Below are 18247 nucleotides of genomic sequence, written 5' to 3'. Positions count from 1 at the left end.
GGAGATAACTAGGAGTCACCTCTTCAAAACCCAACAGGAGATAACTAGGAGTCACGTCTTCAAAACCCAACAGGAGTCACCTATTCAAAACCCAACAGGAGATAACTAGGAGTCACGTCTTCAAAACCCAACAGGAGTCACCTCTTCAAAACCCAACAGGAGATAACTAGGAGTCACGTCTTCAAAACCCAACAGGAGTCACCTCTTCAAAACCCAACAGGAGATAACTAGGAGTCACGTCTTCAAAACCCAACACGTCTTCAAAACCCAACAGGAGATAACTAGGAGTCACGTCTTCAAAACCCAACAGGAGTCACGTCTTCAAAACCCAACAGGAGTCACCTCTTCAAAACCCAACAGGATAATGTTTTGTTTTACTGTATGCACACTATAGTGTATTCATTAGCAACCAGTAATCATTTCACCCCCTAAGTTGATTTAGATCGCACTGTATGGAACAAAAACAAAAACAAATTATATCAGGACCCTGGTTGTCATTTGGACTGGTATCCACATAGACCAATCAGGACAATTCCATCAAATCAATTCCACTTCAACATCCACAAAATTCCCTCACCTCCATTCCTTCCCTTCTCACCTCCATTCCTTCCCTTCTCACCTCGATTCCTTCCCTTCTCACCCTGATTCCTTCCCTTATCACCTCCATTCCTTCCCTCCTCACCTCCATTCCTTCCCTCCTCACCTCAATTCCTTCCCTCCTCACCTCGATTCCTTCCCTCCTCACCTCGATTCCTTCCCTCCTCACCTCGATTCCTTCCCTTCTCACCTCGATTCCTTCCCTTCTCACCTCCATTCCTTCCCTTCTCACCTCGATTCATTCCCTCCTCACCTTGGTATTTTTCAAGGAAGAGTTCATTCAATCCCTTTCAGTTGTAATCTAATTCAGATCCATTCCTCTATTTCATCTCTAATCCAGACTTCTGGTCTCCAATCCCTCCAATCCACTTTCCTCCACAGGCAGATTCCATCTAATTAATGTATATCTCTATTCATTATCTCTGTCTCCATGTGTTTAGTTAGAATCAGGTCATGTCTCCCCATGAAGAGTCCCTCACGTCAGCTTTTATCCTAAATACAATCCCAGCTCTGAATACAATTCAAGATCCAATCATAACATGATATTCCATTACTGTAAATGAAACCCTTTGGTTCAATTGAAATTTATAAGATTAAATAATCCAAAACTCCAACACATACATTACATTGTTTGGATCCTTCCCGTCAATTTAGTAAAACAATCAACTGTTAGTATGTAGACAAGAGCCTGGTTTTATATTCTCTGGAAACATGCATTCAGTCTGTTTAAAGGGGAGATGAACTTCCTGATTTGGCCTCATTTTTTGGCTTGGTCATTAAGAAGGCCATGACTGAAGCCAAACGGGGGGGTTAAAGTGGGTGTCTTTTGTGTGTGTGTTCCCACGTAGCAAAGATTGTCTATTATATTGACAAGATAGTCGATTGACCGCTCTAACAATGGAAATACATGTCCTCAAAGACAGAAAGCAGGTGGGAGTATGCGAGATCAGGTGGAACCATTCTAGCCAATGAGAGGGCAGATACGTGTGTGAACCAGAGGCCATAGTGATAGATGGACTCATCTTTGTATTTGTGCCATTATAGTGTCTGTGACAGCCTAAAAGGCGCTGCCCATGCTATCTTCATTTTAAAGTAGTACATTTTCTTCTTTTTTTAAAATTTGGAGCTATTAATATTTTAAATGATTGTTCCATATACATTGTGTAATTTACTGATGGTCCTTAACTAGCCCCATAGGGATTTCAAATGTCAAACCACATTGAAATAAACCCAAGTCAAGGAAAACTGTTAGGGTACCCTTCATTCTGTTAGGACTATCCTATTTACACTTTGTAGTCCATTTTAACACTTGAATCAATGAATCAATGATATCGATGCCACATGGGCTGTTTTCAAAAAGAGAAGTTGCTTTTTAGGGACAGTCGTTCTTTAAGCATGTTGCTATCTAAAACAAACTAATTGGTTCTTAATATAGTTGTATTACTTTGGTTTTTCAGTAAACACACAATGATCCACACATTTTCTTAAACTGTACTACCACAATACATCGATCTAGCCTTTCACTCCGTGGGGGACCCTTGCTCTATTAAGAAATACAACGTTTTAGTCTCAATGTAAAAAATGAATAAATAAAAGTCTGAATGAAACAATATATTTAGAGTAAAGAAAGCAAGGACAGAGTTTTTCTGGTAGAATGTTCTGTTTGGACAGTTTGCTCGTTCTCTTTCCTGCTTGATCATAAGATAATGTCTCAGAGCTCTCCAAACCTGCAACCTGAAAAGGGTTAAAATCTGCTATAACCTCATGACATGACAGCCATGAACTATAGTTAAACTCCCCCTAATAAAGCAAACACCTAATACTGAAAGCATAGGCAGAACTAGCCTGGTCTAGTTCTCCCACAAACAGACATGGCTCAGGGGGAGGAGCCTGTTACTCCTCTTTCTCCAGAGATATATTATTGATGTATAGACTCAGGCTGGCTGGATTTCTCTGGCTCGGAGGATGTCCTGGAACAACAGAACTATATCATTACAACTCATTCTATTTCTCTGGCCCGGAGGATGTCCTGGAACAACAGAACTATATCATTACAACTCATTCTATTTCTCTGGCCCGGAGGATGTCCTGGAACAACAGAACTTTATCATTACAACTCATTCTATTTCTATGGCTAGAACCCAAGCTGGTTTTAGATCTGGTTCTGCTGTGACTCTGACCTGATGGATCGAGGACTACCCAGACTGATTATTATGGCTCTCAGTGAGGACTCAGGCCCCTCTAACGTTAAGCCCAGCAGGCTGCTATACTGAGCTTCTACAGTCTGATCCTTTCAGAACAGTCGGACTTGTTTCTTGAGCTCGTTTCTCTTCCACAGTGCCAGCCGGTCAAAATCAGGCATAGTCATCCTAAACACCCGGTAGAAGTCCTCAGGAGACAGGTGGCGCTGGCAAAGGGAGATTACACACAGGTTAGTGTTGTTGCAGACATTGTCATAACCAACTCAGAAATGGAAATACAATTGACAGCATGTGCAGTGAGAGGTGTTCATTACTTGCATGTTAACAAACCTGAGAGAAACTCACCTCTAGCCTGGCTCTGTCCACGTCATTGGGGGGCTGGTTCTGCCTCCTTATGGTGACCACCAACACATCATATGGGTAGATCTGAGGGAGGAATGGTCATGAGGAAAACATGAAATGATTTTAGATTTTCACACCATACATAAACTATGCAATGCTGGCCATCCTATTGTCAACGAATCACAGATGTTTGCCTGGGTCATACATTCACCTGTACTTCCTCTGACAACAATCACACTTCCTGGTTCTTACCTGAGGTTAATACTAACGGTAAGATAGGATGGACACTAGCTGACTGTTCAGTCAGGACAACATTCTCCATATCTCTCTCGGAATGGCTTTGAACCTCCTTCCCTGTCCAGACCTAATTTCCAGGTGAGTGGACCTGGGGTGAACCCGTCTCCTGAGAGGAGCAGAGGAGACTCTTATCTCTGTGACACCATGGACGAGGTCAATTCCTGTAGTAGGAAGTGTCCCGCCAGCCCAGACTTCCTCATAGAGACATAGGGAGAATCTCAATTGCATACAGCAGGTAGCCTAGCGGTTAGAGTGTTGGGCCAGGAACCGAAAGGATTCTGTTTTGAATAAAGGAGCTGTAAAGGTGAAAAATCGAATGTGTTCTTGAGCAAGGCACTTCGTCATAATTTACTCCAGGGGTGCCGTACTATTATGGCTGACCCTGTAAAACAACACAATTCACTGCAACAATATCCTATTCTAGTGTTCTTTACTAGTGTTCTCATCAAGTGGTCTCTACTAGTGGTCTCATCAAGTGGTCTCTACTAGTGGTCTCTTCTAGTGTTCTCTTCTAGTGTTCTCATCAAGTGGTCTCTACTAGTGGTCTCTTCTAGTGTTCTCATCAAGTGGTCTCATCAAGTGGTCTCTACTAGTAGTCTCATCAAGTGGTCTCTACTAGTGGTCTCTTCTAGTGTTCTCATCAAGTGGTCTCTACTAGTGGTCTCTTCTAGTGTTCTCTACTAGTGGTCTCTTCTAGTGTTCTCTTCTAGTGTTCTCATCAAGTGGTCTCTACTAGTGGTCTCTTCTAGTGTTCTCATCATGTGGTCTCATCAAGTGTTCTCTACTAGTGTTCTCTACTAGTGGTCTCTACTAGTGGTCTCTTCTAGTGGTCTCTACTAGTGGTCTCCTCTAGTGTTCTCTTCTAGTGTTCTCATCAAGTGGTCTCTACTAGTGGTCGCTTCTAGTGGTCTCTACTAGTGTTCTCTACCAGTGTCCTCTTCTAGTGGTCTCTACTAGTGGTCTCTTCTAGTGTTCTCTTCTAGTGTTCTCATCAAGTGGTCTCTACTAGTGTTCTCTACGAGTGTTCTCTACTAGTGTTCTCTAACAGTGTCCTCCTCTAGTGTTCTCTACTCGTGTTCTCTTCCAGTGTTCTCTTCTAGTGTTCTCTACTCGTGCTCTCTTCTAGTGTTCTCTTCTAGTGTTCTCTACTCGTGTTCTCTACTAGTGTTTATCTTCTAGTGTTCTCTACTAGTGTTCTCTACTAGTTTTCTCTACTAGTTTTCTCTTCTAGATTTCTATTCTAGTGTTTTCTACTAGTTTTCTCTTTTAGTGTTCTCTACTAGTGTTCTCTACCAGTGTCCTCCTCTAGTGTTCTCTTCTAGTGTTCTCTACTCTTGTTCTCTTCTAGTGTTCTCTTCTAGTGTTTTCTACTAGTGTTCTCTACAAGCGTTCTCTCCTAGCGTTCTCTTCTAGTGTTCTCTCCTAGCGTTCTCTCATAGCGTTCTCTCATAGCGTTCTCTTCTAGCGTTCTCTACTCGTGTCCTCGTGTCTCTTCTAGTGTTCTTTAGTAGTGATCTCTACTAAGTGTTCTCTTCTAATGTTATCTTCTAGTGTTATCTAGTAGTGTTCTCTACTAGTGGTCTCTTCTAGTGTTCTCTACTCGTGTTCTCTTCTAGTGGTCTCTACTAGTGGTCTCTTCTAGTGTTCTCTACTAGTGGTCTCTTCTAGTGTTCTCTTCTAGTGTTCTCTACTAGTGTTCTCTACTAGTGTTCTATTCCAGTGTTCTCTACTAGTGGTCTCTTCTAGTGTTCTCTTCTAGTGTTCTCTACTAGTGTTCTCTACTAGTGTTCTATTCCAGTGTTCTCTACTAGTGTTCTCTACTAGTGTTCTCTACTAGTGGTCTATACTAGCGGTCTCTTCTAGTGTTCTCTACTAGTGTTCTCTACTAGTGGTCTATACTAGCGGTCTCTTCTAGTGTTCTCTACTAGTGTTCTATTCCAGTGGTCTATACTAGCGGTCTCTTCTAGTGTTCTTTAGTAGTGATCTCTACTAAGTGTTCTCTTCTAATGTTATTGTTACGTTCCCCAGATTATGTGTTGTAGTTTGTGTATTTACATGTGTTTATTTCAGGAAATGGCTTCCTGAAATCCCTCAAGCAGCTGATTGGTCGACTCCAGGGCTAATTGGAGAGCTGACCCCGCCCCCTCGTCAAGACGCAGCTGTCTACAATTACCATTCCTTCTGAAGCTATATAAAAGCCAGTGTTCTGTTCAGGAGGGAGATCTTTTTGGAGAGAGATTTTGCTAGAGAGATTTGTTAGAGAGTTGTTAGAGAGTTGTTAGAGAGTTGTTAGAGAGTTGTTAGAGAGTTGTTAGAGAGTTGTTAGAGAGTTGTTAGAGAGTTGTTAGAGATTTGTTAGAGATTTTGCTGGAGATTTTGCTGGAGATTTTGCTGGAGATTTTGCTGGAGGTAGGGATTGCTGAGATTGATTGTGATAGAGGTTGATTTTGCTGGGAGTACATTGCTGGAAAGTGGTATGTTCTGTGAGTTTGTTGCTCAGATAGAGCTTATTTGACGTCCTTTGTTTCTTAGTTTGTTTGTGAAATTGTTTAATATTCTGTTTCATTTGTTCCCAGGGGTGAAGGGGAAGGCACCTAGGGAGTGCTTAGGCAAGAGGCCCGCGGGCATACATATACCCGTAGTATATTCACTGTCTAGACACACTAGGTAAGACCTGGGCGGACCACCCCCTGTATTTTGGTTAGGGCACCAGGTGGTGCTAAATTAGGTAAGTAGTGGGTAGGCAGGTAAGATAGGAGAGGGGTGGGGTTTGAGATTTACTTTCTTTGCTTTGGTTCCGTCCAGCCCCTTTCCCCCATATTACCATGTAAAGGAATAAAGTCCTTGTAAACGGTACCACATTCTGCCTGTTGTCATCCTTACTCGCACCTACAGTCCATACCTTTTTCGCTTCACTTAGAGTTTAGTTGTAGCAGGGTGTTGCGTTCCCTCTTCATAGAGGCGTGCGTAACAGTTATCTTCTAGTGTTATCTAGTAGTGTTCTCTACTTGTGTTCTATTCTAGTGGTCTATACTAGTGGTCTCTTTTAGTGTTCTCTTTTAGTGTTCTCTACTAGTGTTCTCTACTAGTGTTCTCTACTAGTGTTCTCTACTAGTGTTCTCTACTAGTGTTCTCTACTAGTGTTCTCTACTAGTGTTCTCTACTAGTGTTCTCTACTAGTGTTCTCTACTCGTGTTCTCTACCAGTGGCCTCTACTAGTGTTCTCTTCTAGTGGTCTCTTCTAGCGGTCTCTACTCGTGTCCTCTCCTAGTGTTCTCTCCTAGTGTTCTTTAGTAGTGATCTCTACTAGTGTTCTCTACTAGTGTTCTCTTCTAGCGGTCTCTACTCGTGTTCTCTACCAGTGGCCTCTTCTAGTGTTCTCTTCTAGTGGTCTCTTCTAGCGGTCTCTACTCGTGTCCTCTACTAGTGTTCTCTCCTAGTGTTCTTTAGTAGTGATCTCTACTAGTGATCTCTACTAAGTGTTCTCTTCTAGTGTTCTCTTCTAGTGTTCTCTTCTAGTGTTCTCTTCTAGTGTTCTCTTCTAGTGTTCTCTTCTAGTGTTCTCTACTAGTGTCCTCTTCTAGTGTTCTCTACTAGTGTTCTCTACTAGTGTTCTCTACTAGTGTTCTCTACTAGTGTTCTCTACTAGTGTTCTCTTTTAGTAGTCTCTACTAGTGTTCTCTTTTAGTAGTCTCTACTAGTGTTCTCTACTAGTAGTCTCTTCAAGTGGTCTCTACGAGTGGTCTCTGCTAGTGTTCTCTACAGCCAGCTTACATTTGGTTCAGTGATAGTCAGTTTGTTCATTAATTTGCGTAACATCTTACTTTGTATTCTGTAGAAAAAGAGAAAAAAAAGAGCTGATCACCACATTTATTCATATTCTCATTGGTTATGTAATTTGTAAGTGAAATTATTGAATGGTAAAGCCACGATTGCTTACCTCGGATTCCCCAGTTAACTGCACTGCTGCTGTCGTACTGGAAATAATCTGCACTCTGGGGCTGAAAGAGACAGATGACAAGAATAAATATTTTAGAGATACAAAAAAGTTATTGGTCTTTACTCTTGCTATGGGATGGTTTGGGTCCACACAGGATCAATTTACAACACCCACATCCTGTGACAACCCCCCGCCCCCATCAGGGAACTAACCCTGTGCAGTCCGTTCCTGCCATAGCCTGGCAACGAGGCTGACTTGGAGATGAAGGAGTCTGAAAGAGAAGAAACACAAGCATCCCAGCCGTTCAGCCTGGGACCTGACCCATACACTGCCTCCCAGCAGAACACCGCAGCACGACTCAGTAGAAACACTGTGAGGGATGGGCAAGTAGCAATCTCTAACCGATTGCAAATGCAAGGCGATATAAGAGACAGCAGGGGGCGCTAACAGCAAACACAATGGAGAAGCCCTCTGTGATTTTCATTTACAGGCAATGAAATTACAAAGCAATGTGAAAGCCTGGAATATTATGTACTGGATATTGCATTATTGCATTGGTACGAAAAAGTATGAAAATGTGTTCCGGACAAGAGCGTCTGCTAAATGAATAAAATATAAGAATGCCCCCCTCTACGATGCAACACGCACGCTTTATAATCCTTGTGTAAACAATCATTAGGATAATTGATCTCAGGCTCTTGAAATGGCATTTGTTATCAATGTAATGACCATTGTCCCAGACAGAGAACAATCACAGGGTCAAAGAGGAATGACTCAATCAATGTCAGTGGGGTAAAGTACTTCAGTAAAAATACTCCAATGTACTGCTTAAGTAGTTTTTTGGGGGGGTATTTGTAATGTACTATACTATTGATATTTTTGACAACTTCTACTTTTACTTCACTACATTCCTAAATAAAATTATGTACTTTTTACTCCATACATTTTCCCTGACACCCAAATGTACTCGTTATGCTTAGCAGGACAGGACAATTGTCTAATTCACACACTTATCAAGAGAACATCCCTGGTCAATCCCTACTGCCTCAGATCTGGAGGACTCACTAAACAGAGAACATCCCTGGTCATCCCTACTGCATCAGATCTGGAGGACTCACTAAACAGAGAACATCCCTGGTCATCCCTACTGCCTCAGATCTGGAGGACTCACTAAACAGAGAACATCCCTGGTCATCCCTACTGCCTCAGATCTGGAGGACTCACTAAACAGAGAACATCCCTGGTCATCCCTACTGCCTCAGATCTGGAGGACTCACTAAACAGAGAACATCCCTGGTCAATCCCTACTGCCTCAGATCTGGAGGACTCACTAAACAGAGAACATCCCTGGTCATCCCTACTGCCTCAGATCTGGAGGACTCACTAAACAGAGAACATCCCTGGTCATCCCTACTGCCTCAGATCTGGCCGACTCACTAAAACACATGCTTCGTATGTAAATTATGTCTGAGTGTTGGAGCTTGCCCCTGGCTATCAGAAAATAAACTTTAAAAAACAAGCAAATAGAGCCGTCTGTTTTGCTTAATATAAGGAATTTGAAACAATTTATACTTTATACTTTTAATACTTAGGTATATTTTTGCAATTACATTTACTTTTGATACTTAAGTATATTTCAAACCAATACTACTCAAGTAGTATTTTACTGAGTGACTTTTAACTTTTACTTGAGTCATTTTCTATTAAGGTGTCTTTATTTTACCTCAAGTGTGACAGTTGGATAGTTTTCCACCACTGGTCAACATCAGACGAGAGACATTTTTTATTTCACCTTTATTTAACCAGGTAGGCTAGTTGAGAACACCTTTATTTAACCAGGTAGGCTAGTTGAGAACACCTTTATTTAACCAGGTAGGCTAGTTGAGAACACCTTTATTTAACCAGATAGGCTAGTTGAGAACACCTTTATTTAACCAGATAGGCTAGTTGAGAACACCTTTATTTAACCAGATAGGCTAGTTGAGAACAAGTTCTCATTTGCAACTGCGACCTGGCATAGCTGTGAACCATAGCTGAAGAGCCCATGTTGACTCCCCCCTGCATACCGAAGGGATAATCAACAAGGGGCTATGTGTTCTGTGGAAGGTGTGCCATGACACGCTAGTGGAATGGCACTAACTTTACAAAAAGTGTTGCATTATTTTCCAGAGAACGCCCCCGAGTTGATTATCCTGCTTATATTACAGCTATAACACATTTTGCCGCTAGAAATGTATTAATTTAGCGGTAGAAATGTGACAACATCCACTGAAGTAACTAGCACGTTTACTGAAGTAACTAGCACGTTTACTGAAGTAGCTAGCAGGTTTACTGAAGTAGCTAGCACGTTTACTGAAGTAGATAGCAAGTTTACTGAAGTAGATAGCACGTTTACTGAAGTAGCTAGCCGGTTTACTGAAGTAGCTAGCCGGTTTACTGAAGTAGCTAGCCGGTTTACTGAAGTAGCTAGCACGTTTACTGAAGTAGCTAGCCGGTTTACTGAAGTAGCTAGCCGGTTTACTGAAGTAGCTAGCCGGTTTACTGAAGTAGCTAGCACGTTTACTGAAGTAGATAGCACGTTTACTGAAGTAGATAGCACGTTTACTGAAGTAGATAGCACGTTTACTAGCTAGATAGTGAGCTACAGCTACATCATAGAACATGTAAGAATGAACTTCGTAGACATTTAATTATACCGTGAATTATAGGAAAATAATGCATGCTCTAGAATGCCCTTCAAGCCAATCAGAAACAAGTATTCAACAATGCCATGGTATAAACTGATGTAACTGTACTACTGTCCCCCGTGATGACCCTGTGATGACCCTGTCTACAGACAGACAATATACAGTAGGGCACTGAGGCACCTCACTCACCACTGTCTGTACTGTAGTGGGATCTGGTGGGAGCTGAAAAGAGAGAGAGCGAGAGAGAGATAGGAACGGAAGGAGAGAGCGAGAGAGAGAGATAGGAATGGAGAGAGAGAAAGAGAGAGAGAGAGAGTGAAAAAGAGAGAATGAAAAAGAAAGACACATAGTTAGATACAGCCTCTGCCTGTACAAATGCATGGTTAAGTGTTCTCATCTGGTCTCATAAAGCTCCTATAATGGTTTCTCATCAGAGCCTTGAAACTAAAGACCTTCCTGATACAATCAGTCTTGAATCCAGGGTCATGACAGTGATGAAAGATACCAAACACACAGCAGCTGTGGTTCACAAGTTTTAGCGAAGCTGTAGGATACTTTACAACACGGGTGATGGAGCGAAGGAAGAAGTCTACAGGGACATTAGATAACACTGTTTGTCTTTGTTATACGTCTTACGCCTCACTAAGACGAACAAGAGATATACAACAACGAGAACTGAAATGACAGTAGGTTAAGTTCATCTTAAACAAGACATCTCAGTCTTACCCCCCCCCCCTTAAAAAACACGCGTTTTTGTCTTTTCCGACTAGTTCTGAATTTGCTGTTAGCTCCTTTATCAAGGAACTGACTACGACTGTGATATGTGGTTGTCTCACCTAGCTATCTGAAGACGAATTCACTAACCGTAAGTCGCTCTGGATTGGAGCATCTGCTAAATGACAAAAAATGTCAACGTAGATGTGTCACGCCCTGGTCTTAGTATTCTGTGTTCTCTTTATTATTTTGGTTAGGCCAGGGTGTGACATGGGTGATTTATGTGTCTTGTTTTGTCTAGGGGTTTTGTAGTTTATGGGATTGTGTTTAGTTAAGTATTCTAGGTAAGTCTATGGTTGCCTGGAGTGGTTCTCAATCAGAGGCAGGTGTTTATCGTTGTCTCTGATTGGGAACCATATTTAGGCAGCCATATTCTTTAGGTCTCTTGTGGGTGATTGTTCCTGTCTCTGTGTTTTGCACCAGTTAGGACTGTTTTCGGTTTTCCACGGTTTCTTATTTTGTATTATACATTGTTCAAGTTAACATCTTTATTAAAGATGTTTATAAATAACCACGCTGCGTTTTGGTCCTCCGATCCTTCTCGACTCTCCTCTTCAGATGAAGAGGAGGACGTCCGTGACAGAATCACCCACCAACCAAGGACCAAGCGGCGTGGTAACAGACGGCGACAGCAGCAGCAGCAGCAGCAACAACAACAGCGGCCAGCATCACAGGACTCCTGGACATGGGAGGAGATACTGAACGGAGAGGGACCCTGGGCACAGGCTGGGGAATATCGCCGCCCCAAAGCAGAGCTGGAGGCAGCGAAAGCTGAGTGGCGGCGATATGAGGGGGCAGCACGGCAGCACGACAGGTACAAGAGGCAGCCCCCCAAAAAATTGCGGCCCCAAAGCAGAGCTGGAGGCAGTGAAAGCTGATGTTGGGGTTCACGAGGTGTGGGGCTAAGCCAGGTTGCAGACCTGAGCTCACTCCTCGTGCTTATTATAAGCAGTGCGTTACTGGTCAGGCACCGTGTTATGCGGTTAAGCGCACATAGCCCGGTCCGCTATAGGGCAGCCCCCGAAAGTATAATGCGAGTGTGGGCATCGAGCCAGGGCGTATGGTGCCTGCTCAGCGTGTCTGGTCTTCGGCACGCAGTTTTGGTCCAGGGTATCCTGCGCCGGCTCTGCGTGCTGTGTCTCCGGGGCGCTGGGAGGGTGCAGTGCATCCTCTGCCTGCGCTCCGCTCGTGCCGGGCAAATGTGGGAGTGGAGCCTAAGGGAGAGGTGCACTAGTAAGCCCTAGATCTTCCGTGCTTACCCACAGCCCGGTTCAACCTGTGCCTGCACTCTGGAGGGTCCGGGCTAGAGTAGTGATCCAGCCTGGGGGAGTGGTGCCAAGGCTGCGCACCAGAGCTCCAGTGCTCCCCCACAGCCCGGTCCTTCAGGTGCCTCCTCCTAACACCAGGCCTCCTGGAGGTCTCCCCAGCCTGGTGGGTCCTGTGGCAGCCCCACGCACCATGCTGTCTCTGTCTCCTCCCTACAGGTGTTCCCGCCTGCCCGGCGCCGCCAGAGTCTCCCGTCTGCCCGGAGCTGCCAGTCAGCATGGAGCAGCCAGATCCGCCAGAGTCTCCCGTCTGCCCGGAGCCGCCAGTCAGCATGGAGCAGCCAGAGCCGCCAGTCAGCATGGAGCAGCCAGAGCCGCCAGTCAGCATGGAGCAGCCAGGGCCGCCAGTCAGCATGGAGCAGCCAGATCCGCCAGTCAGCCAAGATCCGCCAGGCAGCCAGGATCTGCCAGATCCGCCAGTCAGTGACAAGATGAATAACCGTTGCATCAACATACAGATGTCCTTCTGCTCTAACAGCTGCTCTCCCCACAGCATGTGTCTGTATATCAAAGTCCAAAATAGCCCCCTATTCCTCATATAGCGCCATTTGACCTGTGACCTCACAATATAGGGAAACGGGTGCCGTTTTGGGACGGACCCCCAGCGGTCAGGTTAAACACCCAGATCAATAGCTCCTTCAGAAAGCTTTCATGTGCATCACATCCGTCAATGTGTCTGGTTGGTCCTGGTGCTGTTCCTGGGCCTGGTGCTGGTCCTGGTGCTGGTCCTGGTACTGGTCCTGGTGCTGGTGCTGGTCCTGGTGCTGGTGCTGGTCCTGGTGCTGGTCCTGGTGCTGGTCCTGGTGCTGGTGCTGGTCCTGGTGCTGGTCCTGGTGCTGTTCCTGGTGCTGGTCCTGGTGCTGGTCCTGGTCCTGGTGCTGGTCCTGGTCCTGGTGCTGTTCCTGGTGCTGGTCCTGGTCCTGGTCCTGGTGCTGATCCTGGTCCTGGTCCTGGTCTCACTTTCCCCAAAGACACAACATCCATGAAACATGGCGGAAGCTTTAATGAGTCATCAATAAAACAGGAAGAGTGACATGCAGGAGGTGGCTACAACTGGAGTGGAGCTGTGGGGGAAGTCGTATGTACGCCCTACATAATACACATTCCCCCTCTGCATCTCTCTCTCTCTCTCTGTCTCTCTCTCTCGCTCGTTTCCCCACCTTAACATGCAAACAGGCACTTAATGTGATGAGTACGGAGGAGGGAGGAGGATCAATGTAAGTCTACACATCCTCCATCAGAGCAGTCTGAAACACATGACTAGTCTCAGCTCTATGAGGCTGTGTACTGATTGACAGACAGACGTATCTATCTCCAGCAATAAATAATTTCATTCTTCTCTGCTCCCTGCTCTACTCTCTACTCTCTGCTCTAAACTCTACTCTCTGCTCTACTCTATGCTCCCTGCCCTGCTCTCTGCTCTCTGCTCTACTCTCTACTCTCTGCTCCCTGCCCTGCTCTCTGCTCCCTGCTCTGCTCCCTGCTCTACTCTCTGATATGCTCTCTGCTCTCTGCCCTACTCTCTGCTCTACTCTCTGCTCTGCTCTCTGCTCCCTGCTCTACTCTCTGCTCTGCGCTCCCTGCTCTACTCTCTGCTCTGCTCTCTTCTCCCTGCCCTACTCTCTGCTCTGCTATCTGCTCCCTGCTCTAATCTGCTCTCTGCTCTACTCTCTGCTCTACTCTCTGCTCTCTACTCTACTCTCTGCTCTACTCTCTGCTTTCTTCTCTACTCTCTACTCTGCTCTCTGCTCCCTGCTCTACTCTCTGCTCCCTGCTCTACTCTCTGCTCTTCTCTGCTCCCTGCTCTACTCTCTGCTCTTCTCTGCTCCCTGCTCTACTCTCTGCTCTTCTCTGCTCCCTGCTCTACTCTCTGCTCTTCTCTGCTCTACTCTGCTCTGCGCTCCCTGCTCTAATCTGCTCTCTGCTCTACTCTGCTCTCTGCTCCCTGCTCTAATCTGCTCTCTGCTCTACTCTCTGCTCTGCTCCCTGCTCTACTCTCTGCTCTGCTCTCTGCTCCCTGCTCTACTCTCTGCTCCCTGCTCTCTGCTCTACTCTCTGCTCTACTCTCTGCTCTCTACTCTCTGCTCTACTCTCTACTCTCTACTCTACTCTCTGCTCTACTCTCTGCTTTCTTCTCTACTCTCTGCTCTGCTCTCTGTTCCCTGCTCTACTCTCTACTCTCTACTCTCTACTGTGCTGCCAGTGTAGAGGGTGGTCTGGGATATCCCCCACTGTGCTGCCAGTGTAGAGGGGGTCTGGGATATCCCCCACTGTGCTGCCAGTGTAGAGGGTGGTCTGGGATATCCCCCACTGTGCTGCCAGTGTAGAGGGGGTGTAGAGGGGGTCTGGGATATCCCCCACTGTGCTGCCAGTGTAGAGGGGGTGAAGAGGGGGTCTGGGATATCCCCCACTGTGCTGCCAGTGTAGAGGGGGTGAAGAGGGGGTCTGGGTTATCCACCACTGTGCTGCCAGTGTAGAGGGGGTGTAGAGGGGGTCTGGGATATCCCCCACTGTGCTGCCAGTGTAGAGGGTGGTCTGGGATATCCCCCACTGTGCTGCCAGTGTAGAGGGGGTGAAGAGGGGGTCTGGGATATCCCCCACTGTGCTGCCAGTGTAGAGGGGGTGAGGAGGGGGTCTGGGATATCCCCCACTGTGCTGCCAGTGTAGAGGGGGTGAGGAGGGGGTCTGGGATATCCCCCTGCCCTATCTCAGCTGGAGCTGGGTGCTCTGTCTCTCCCTGGGTTCCCCTGACTAATCGATTAACAGTAGGAGAGGAAAGCACACAGGAACACCTGACAACATCCCCCCCCCCCCTCTATCTCTCTCTTTCGTTCTCTTCTCCCCGTCAGTGTGTGATCCTCCAGTGTCTGGGTACAGAGACAACCATCACAGTCACAGGGATGGAAACTCTGACCACATATCAAGTCTGGCAACCCTGAGGGGGATCTCATATCGCAACAACATCCCTCTCACTTGAATTTATACACCATCTGGCAACCCTCACCATCTGGCAAGGTCTCAAAATATTTCAGCAATACGTAGCTACATACAGTATGTGATGGTACATAGATGGTTGATGTAAAGGCACAGCTCGGTGGTAGATTACATGGAGTGCATCCCAAATGGGAACCTATTCACTACATAGTGCACCGGCCCTGGTCAAAAGTAGTGCACTATAAAGGGAATAGGGATTCATCTGGATCGTCAAGACAGCGCTGAGTCATTATGGACCGGCTCCTCTTATAACAACATTCGTCGATCAGTCAGCCGATCAGTCAGCCCATCAGAGGCTGAGATTAAACTCATCCCTCATCTCTCTGTCTGTCTCAGACTCCTGACGCTGTTATTTTACAATGATGGCCTACCAAAAGGCCTCCTACGGGACGGGGGCCTGGGATTACAAAATAAAAACAATATAAATATAGGACGAAACACACATCACAACAAGAGAGACCTAAGACAACAACACAACATGGTAGCAACACAACATGGTAGCAACACAACATGGCAGCAACACAACATGGCAGCAACACAACATGGCAGCAACACAACATGGTAGCAACACAACATGGTAGCAACACAGCATGGCAGCAACACAACATGGTAGCAACACAACATGGCAGCAACACAACATGGTAGCAACACAACATGGCAGCAACACAAAACAGGGTGCAAACATTGTTGGGCACAGACAACAGCACAAAGGGCAGAGGGTAGAGACAACAATACATCACACGAAGCAGCCATAACTGTCAGTAAGAGTGTCCATGATTGAGTCTTTGAATGAAGAGATTGAGATAAACCTGTCCAGTTTGAGTGTTTGTTGCAGCTTGTTCCAGTCGCTAGCTGCAGCGAACTGAAAAGAGGAGCGACCCAGAGATGTGTGTTTTGGGGACCTTTAACTGGCAGAACGTGTTGAAGCAGCAGACACACAGTTCAGACACTCATCAGTACAACACAAGACATGCAACCAGAGTGTCTCTTCACAGTCCCCAGGTCCAGAACACAGGCTGGGAAACGCACAGGATTAAATAGAGCCATGACTACATAGAACTCTCTGGTAACCCAGGTAACATGACTACATAGAACTCTCTGGTAACCCAGGTAACATGACTACATAGAACTCTCTGGTAACCCAGGTAACATGACTACATAGAACTCTCTGGTAACCCAGGTAACATGACTACATGGAACTCTCTGGTAACCCAGGTAACATGACTACATAGAACTCTCTGGTAACCCAGGTAACATGACTACATAGAACTCTCTGGTAACCCAGGTAACATGACTACATGGAACTCTCTGGTAACCCAGGTAACATGACTACATGGCACTCTCTGGTAACCCAGGTAACATGACTACATGGAACTCTCTGGTAACTCAGGTAACATGAGTACATGGAACTCTCTGGTAACCCAGGTAACATGACTACATAGAACTCTCTGGTAACCCAGGTAACATGACTACATAGAACTCTCTGGTAACCCAGGTAACATGACTACATAGAACTCTCTGGTAACCCAGGTAACATGACTACATAGAACTCTCTGGTAACCCAGGTAACATGACTACATAGAACTCTCTGGTAACCCAGGTAACATGACTACATAGAACTCTCTGGTAACCCAGGTAACATGACTACATAGAACTCTCTGGTAACCCAGGTAACATGACTACATAGAACTCTCTGGTAACCCAGGTAACATGACTACATAGAACTCTCTGGTAACCCAGGTAACATGACTACATAGAACTCTCTGGTAACCCAGGTAACATGACTACATAGAACTCTCTGGTAACCCAGGTAACTCAAGCTAGAAATAAAAACAGCTTAAGGCACGACAGGGACTGTGAAGAGACACACAGACGTTTTGATGCATTTTCTATTGTATTGTGCATTGTATAATTTATTGTATTATGTATGTGATGCGTGGGTTGGGGTACGACTGTGATATGTGGTTGTCTTGCCTGGCTATCTTAAGATGAAGGCACTAGCTGTGGATCTTTCTGGAAGGCAGCGTCTGCTGAATGGCTTGTATATTTATCTACAGTATGTATTGTATCTGTTGTTTCCTGTTTGGACACTAGAAAGAGGAGGCGCTGCCTCGGCAGCAGCTGACTGGGGATCCTAATTAATACTATTTCTATAACAGTAAGATGATCCATCACGTCTCAATACTTGTGTCCGTGTGGATAAAAGGATGGACTGGGGTTTAGCACCATGGATGGTGGTGGGATGTCTTACATCCGTTGACAGTGTTGCCGTAGCCCACATTGTGCAGGGCCTCTTTGCTGCCACTGCGGGAGTTGGTGCGGGAGTTGGTGCGGGAGTTCCGTGCGCTGCTCCACGGGTCATTGTCATAGGAACCAGACCTGGCTTTCATCTCCTCCTTCAGAATCATACGGCCTATACCACCTTGGAGCTAGGGAAGAGAAGGAGAGGAGAGGGAGAGGGAGGGAGGGAGGGAGGGAGGGAGAGAGAGAGAGAGAGAGAGAGAGAGAGAGAGAGAGAGAGAGAGAGAGAGAGAGAGAGAGAGAGAGAGAGAGAGAGAGAGAGAGAGAGAGAGAGAGAGAGAGAGAGAGAGAAGGGGGGAGAGAGAGAAGGAGAGAGAGAGAGAGAGAACGAGACAGAACATGGAGAAGCAGGTGTAAGACAGACAGACAGACAGACAGACAGACAGACAGACAGACAGACAGACAGACAGACAGACAGACAGACAGACAGACAGACAGACAGACAGACAGACAGACAGACAGACAGACAGACAGACAGACAGACAGACAGACAGACAGACAGACAGACAGACAGATGGAGGAGAGGAGAGAGAGAGAGAAATAGAGAGAGGTAGGGGGAAGAGAGAGAGAGAGAGAAGTGAAAGGAGACAAAGAAAGAGAACACATGAGCATATGTCTTGAGCAGAGCAACAGGGATAATGTCTGGGGATGAAGACTGTTTTGCCCTGTAGACAACATTCATTAAATATTTACAGCCATATCTTGCCAAAACAACAAATAAACAATGTTGAGTTGTGGTATTTCCTGAATTTTTCTGCATTTTGAATCTTTAAAGAAATAAAACATTCA

General features: G+C 45.7%; 1 protein-coding gene across 2 annotated transcripts in view; it reads right to left on the bottom strand.

Annotated features, from left to right (window-relative positions):
- Nucleotides 1–751: 751 nt before the first annotated feature.
- Nucleotides 752–18247, bottom strand: part of LOC109873391 (actin-binding LIM protein 3-like) — a 158484-nt gene continuing 140988 nt past the window's right edge. For both annotated transcript variants that reach the window (XM_031808404.1, XM_031808405.1), the window contains 7 exons: nucleotides 17409–17586; nucleotides 10254–10286; nucleotides 7590–7648; nucleotides 7378–7438; nucleotides 7262–7269; nucleotides 3144–3224; nucleotides 752–3004 (listed from right to left, as the gene is read on the bottom strand). In XM_031808404.1, coding sequence (XP_031664264.1) covers nucleotides 2891–3004; nucleotides 3144–3224; nucleotides 7262–7269; nucleotides 7378–7438; nucleotides 7590–7648; nucleotides 10254–10286; nucleotides 17409–17586 — 534 coding nt within the window. In that variant the 3' untranslated portion in view covers nucleotides 752–2890. The remainder of the gene's footprint in view (nucleotides 3005–3143; nucleotides 3225–7261; nucleotides 7270–7377; nucleotides 7439–7589; nucleotides 7649–10253; nucleotides 10287–17408; nucleotides 17587–18247) is intronic.

This window comes from Oncorhynchus kisutch, linkage group LG28 (genome assembly GCF_002021735.2).
Source record: "Oncorhynchus kisutch isolate 150728-3 linkage group LG28, Okis_V2, whole genome shotgun sequence".
In the NCBI taxonomy this organism is placed as follows: Eukaryota; Metazoa; Chordata; class Actinopteri; order Salmoniformes; family Salmonidae; genus Oncorhynchus; species Oncorhynchus kisutch.
This window is presented reverse-complemented; position numbering and strand designations above follow the sequence as displayed.